Source organism: Ylistrum balloti, unplaced genomic scaffold (genome assembly GCF_031769215.1).
Source record: "Ylistrum balloti isolate Yb309-2 unplaced genomic scaffold, AGI_CSIRO_Ybal_v1 Utg370240, whole genome shotgun sequence".
Taxonomy (NCBI): Eukaryota; Metazoa; Mollusca; class Bivalvia; order Pectinida; family Pectinidae; genus Ylistrum; species Ylistrum balloti.
The window spans coordinates 1,058,624-1,064,623 of NW_026782195.1; the positions used below are offsets into that span (position 1 = coordinate 1,058,624).

The window sequence follows — 6,000 nt, forward strand, 5'->3', positions numbered from 1 at the left end:
CCTTTTGAGATTTTTGTTGTGTTGTAGTTCTAAAACTTCGTGAAGGTCGATAAATGCCAATTTAAAGCCGATCGTTATATCTCATATTTTTCTACATTCATCTGTTGATATTTTCGTAAACTTTACATAGTTATCTTGAATGGTTTGACTGCTGCATTGCATACATGTATGTTCACTTTCCTTCTATCCAGACTGTTGCCTTGCTTTGCTATGCTTCGCTAAACGCTCTGTAGCTTTCGATGTTGACGTTGTCCCATTGTGCATTGCTGTGCACCTTGTGGGCGGGTTATACTGCATGCCATACAATCTCCATGTGAATGAATGATTTCACTTCTATACGTATAAAGGATCTATTCTACAGATAGTAGGAATTGGACCTAGAACCTTGTTCAAACCAAAATAGAATCTGTTGTTAATTTAGTCTCGGGTTGACTACTACAATATATACCATACAGGGAAGGGCGTGACAATAATATCATTGTCCCCTTACATTTGAGTCATGACAGATTATGCTGACCCCAAACCAATTTCAACAGGCAGGGAGTTGTTTCTGAGTAAACAAACACACACGTATAATGACCTAGAACTAAACGACATGTTAAAGATGGGACATTTTGTTGCGAATCTGATGTAAATTTGACACAATCAGAATACATAAACGGCATCAGGGTATACTTGAAATTGATCATCACGTCATCAAATTGATCAATTTAAAAAAAATGTTTCAACTGGTTTGAATCAGATTGGTTCGAGGGCGAATTTCCGTTGTTTGTAAAATATATTCTATATTTGCCAGAATGCACTAAACATTTATACATCGTTAATGCTAATCAGTTACATATGCGCTTTCCAATCTTATCGTGATGTTTTTTTTGTGAGCGATAGATGCATAGCTCTTAGTTTTAACTCACGTTTGTGGTCCACAGAAATGCACCAGCTGTATTTAGAAATATGTTTTTGCCCATAGAAAACGCTTCAACCTGATAAAACAGTATAGACAGATGTAATTAAGTACATTTCATAAGACCTTCACAGCCTCGTTCTGAATAACCTACTATCGCCGATACACCATTGCCGATGGTCTCGTACAAGTGGAATGTACTTTTAATATACCATAAACCATACTGAATCCTTGTTGAAAGTATGGTGATATATTCTGACCTCATAGCATAACTGATGCCTACTAGACTGGACAAGGAAATGTATATTGCCAGGCTGAAAACATTAATTGGCAAAAGTAGAGGACCTTGTTGATATATTCCAATTGGTCGTAAGATTGCTTGTACATACAGGGAATCACAGAGCAATGATATGCTTACCTCTGCTATACTTGTTATACTATCATATCATGTCTGTGGAAAATAGGGATTGATCTTATTTTTTAAGCATAAAATGATTGGCTGGTTTTGGAAAATAATAGAATCAAAATTATAGCATGCTAACCAAACCAGCTGCAAGAGTAGCAACAACACAAGCGATACAATTTATTCAAGTCCGGAATTTTAGTGAAAAATGAAGGATTGTTTTAATGGTTCTAAATGTATAGTCAGTTTGTTGTTTTTTATTCTTCTTGTGTTGTTGTTACGAAAGACTTGCCAGTAATAAAACTATCAAAACGAACCGCTCGGCTTTTGTTGTACCAAACAAATTGCAAAATACGTAGCTTTATATTTTGTATCTGGTGCTGGTTTGTGCTGTAACGGTGCTTATGAATACTACTTTCAAAATGGCATCATTATACCAGAGCTTATATGTTCAATCTGTGGGCGGTTTCAGCTTTGTGCAAACTCTTGGGGACATCTTTGGGGCGACAATGGTTACTTCCGGGTCAGGCGTGGGGTCAATGAATGCTCGGTGGAAGAGTTCGTTATTGCATCCTGTTGGAGTAGTCCTTCATTTCAAAGAGTTGTTCCTCCTAGTGCACGCTCAGGCGTATATCTGGAAATTCCATCTGAGCCAGGCCTGCTGCCGAGTCAACTTCGAACAATCGGGCCTATTAACCATCTAAGGGGAAGACGTCGGAGATGTATGTATAGAAAGTGCTGACCTGATTAATCAGACAGAAGTCAGACTGGTTTATCATTCGTACGGATTTATATTAGATATGTGAAGTACGAAACATGAAAACATCCAACTAATTACCAACAGATTTCTACCAATGTATGCTTTTAAACCACATTTTCAAATTAAATACCGGTTCGAATATACCTACCAGTTCCAATATACCTACCGGTTCCAATGAGTCTAGCGGTTCCAATGTGCCTATCGGTTCCAATGAGTATACCGGTTCCAACGTGCCTACCGGTTCCAATGAGTATACCGGTTCCAATGTGTCTACCGGTTCCAATGAGTATACCGGTTCCAATGAGTCTACCGGTTCCAATGTGCCTACCGGTTCCAGTGTATCGATCGGGTCCAATGTGCCTTCCGGTTCCAATGAGTCTACCGGTTCCAACGTGCCTACCGGTTCCAACGTGTCCTTATATACTGCATCCATGTACATACTAGATATGGTTGATAAAACATCTGTAACCGAGATCATTCATTATTTCAATGCCTCCGCTAAGATTCGAACAGTAACGTCTGGCTAACTAGCTGACGCCCATCGGGTCTCGCTCGAGAAATGCTCTCTTCAGTCGAGCAGCATATATTGCGGCTTATATCAACCATTGATACATACAATAGTTATGTATCATTCATACACGCTAGTATGAACATAAACACATTTGCTATCTACCAATTTATAAACAAATTTTGTATCGAGATGTATATACAAACTGCTTTATATAAAACATATTAATATCGACTGCACACATGAAGGAGAACCTACTGGATATATGTTTGCTGCACATGTGATTGTACATGTAATACACTTAATATCTATTACATATATATTTAACATATATCGTATCTTATGTAGTCATATGTTGTTCCTATTGTATATATAAACTCGTTTTGTACCTACTTATATATACAGCGAAAATCAAAACCACGACGCATGTCGTTTTCATCCTATTTAGTACCTTGTATCATTCATTACTTTTGTAATCTATTCAGTAAAGTGTATTGTTATTATTATTTAATGTAAATCTTACTATATGCAGATATTTTACAACTGTTTACGATGATATTCTTTCTCATTTAAACATTGTCACTGTTAAGATTCGTTTCGGGGAGATAATTCATTTTAATGAGTCGTTACAATGTTTAAAGGACAATTCAGGGGAGATAATTCATTGTACTGAGTCGTTGTAAAGTTTAAAGGATAATTCAGGGGAGCTAATTCTCTGTAATGAGTCGTTGTAAAGTTTATTGCATAATTCAGGGGAGATAATAAATGAAATATGTCGTTGTAAAGTAAATAGGGCAATTCAAGGGAGATAATGCATTGTGGTAAAAAAGATCGTTTTGACGCTCCAGATGACGCATGATCCCCATATGTGATATAAAATATCTACTGAAAATATGCCAAAGCATATTCTTTACATGGCTTATTTTTCCAGCAGTATTTTATTTCTAAAAACCAACCTTTGTATACGTTATGAAGGTGTTTGTTCGCCACGACACATACCCATAAGAAATCATTAAGTGATGTTCTCCACGGTACATTCCTTGTTTGGAATAGAGACACGCCGCTTTCCTCAGTCTTTGCTTGTATTACAACCCTCTAGAAGTAGAGAAATTCATTTGCCTGCGGTAGAACGTTCTTACCAGGTCTAGAAATCGACTGCTGCTAGCTTAAGTGGCCGATTCTACTGTGCAGATATCATCCTGTGTAGATAGGGCTCCTTTCTGTGGTTAGAGAGCTCCTTTCTGTTTTAAGAGAGCTCCTTTCTGTGGTTAGAGAGCTCCTTTCTGTGGTAAGAGAGCTCTTTTCTGTGGTAAGAGAGCTCTTTTCTGTGGTAAGAGAGCTCCTTTCTGTGGTAAGAGAGCTCCTTTATGTGGTTAGAGAGCTCCTTTCTGTGGTAAGAGAGCTCTTTTCTGTGGTAAGAAAGCTCATTTCCGTGGTTAGAGAGCTCCTTTCTGTGGTTAGAGATTTCCTTTCGATGGTTAGAGCCCATTTCTGTGGTAAGAGAGCTCCTAGTTGTTGTGATTGCAATTGTCATTTTTCTTGCTCTTTGCATGCCCCTTGCACCATTCCTTCTCCACTGCGCATGTCTTTTGTTGAAATCTGTGTTCCTTTATCTATCTTTAAATACTGAAAAGCATGTAATTTGTATGACTGAATCATACGGTCGCTGTTTCGATTTCTTTTCATAGTTAGATCTCATTAGACGTATCTATGAGGTTTCGAACCTTCTTCTTTAACAATGGATATGTGAATGTGCTAATTTTCAGCTGTGTATAAATTCGTGGGGAACTGATTGGGGAGAACATGGCCTGTTTCGTATCATGAGAGGAACAAATGAAAGGAGTATTGAGACTTTCGTACTAGGCGTTTGGGGTAGAAGGAGAGTAAATCTAGCGCCAGGAGGTCTTCGTGACGACGGTCTGTACAATGTTTATACTAACTACAGAATCAAGGGCAGACGACCCGTAACAACAAGACCACCCTAAACCTTAGGTCAATAGAATTTCGCCATAGATCTATCATAATACTGGCCATCGGGATAATGTCCTTCCGCACTGGAGAGATGTAGATATGGCAACGTGGAAGCAGTATCGAAAACAGTACGTGTGATCTATTGTCAGGGTAGCTTAAATGTTTTTATTTTCCCAGATTAATTTCAGGTGTGACTGTTACATTCTGTTCATATTCTTACAAATCTCTGTTGTTTATGAATTTTAATTATTAATTATTCTTACGAAGATTTTGCGTTATGTTGTCAGTCTAGTACCCGTTTTTCAGATTATTTATTTCATTTTCGTGTAAACCTCGCCACTCAGTAATAGTCCTGTGTTGTTTGTAGTCACCATAATACAAACGCCACATTGGTTACCTCATGCCTATGGTAGAAGTATTGGCCGATAATTGTATGTTTTTTATTTGCTATGTTTCGGATGAAGTAGTAACAAATGTATATCATTATACCTCATAACATGTCACCTCAATGTATATATATATATATACTGTATATTATAAACCCATACCTCACACACATAGTGTTTCTTCAGTGTTGTCCAGTGTATTTCTCTAAGTGATAGACTCCACGTTCAGGATAAAAAAAATGACAGGAATATCGTATTAAGGTGAACCTTGTTTGATATTTACCTCAATATTTTAGTACAACTATAACCAAATAGTCCCAATAGTCCTTGTAGATTTCTGTGAATTTGTCCATAGCCTACAACGGTCTAAAAGGTCACGTGATCTTCTGAATCATAGACTCAGGTTGAATAGTTAGAGACCCATATATTGATATTTTTTTTGTTGTATTTACACTTACGCATCGCAACATTTTACTTATTCATATCCCTCGTGGATTTTTTTTTTTTTTTTTTTGCATGTTTTAAAAGTTAAACACATGACTTAGTTGTTGACTTGGTCAAGGCCAAGGTAGATCGACTTCAGATATTTTTAAGGTATTCACGTATTATATTGGTTTCATTGATAAAATGACGGGGAAAAAGAAATCTAATCCATCTATTCTAAAAAAATTAATTACAAATGTATAAAATTATTGTTTCAGAAGAATAATTATTTAATATATATAATCTTATCCGATGGAATAAAATTGTATTGCGGTATTCAACAAAAGGAATGTTATTTGAAATCGCCTTTTCACCATTTAAAATATCTGCAGTCACATTTCCTCATAAAATTGCTTTAAAATACGACACACTTGACTGCACTATGCAGGGAAGAACGAGGATGTCATGTTGACTTTTCATCTACTCGAGACAAACCGTTATGGATGAAAGCATCAATATTTACTATTTACGTTTGTTTGTGTTTATATCGTGCTGTAGACAAGTAGTCATAGGATCGTATGTACATTTAACATTATGTATGTCAACATGTGTTCAAGCTTATTAACGTGCAATAAAAGTTTAATGGCT

The 6,000-nt window shown here is 36.7% G+C and overlaps 1 protein-coding gene across 2 annotated transcripts in view; it reads left to right on the top strand.

Moving 5' to 3' along the window:
• Nucleotides 1–6,000, top strand: part of LOC132552191 (tubulointerstitial nephritis antigen-like) — a 30,908-nt gene extending 24,908 nt beyond the window's left edge. The window contains exon 10 of one of the 2 annotated variants that reach the window (XM_060216339.1): nucleotides 1,777–4,409. In XM_060216339.1, coding sequence (XP_060072322.1) covers nucleotides 1,777–2,046 — 270 coding nt within the window. In that variant the 3' untranslated portion in view covers nucleotides 2,047–4,409. Of the gene's footprint in view, nucleotides 1–1,776 lie in introns of both variants that reach the window. The other variant, XM_060216340.1, reaches the window with a different exon arrangement.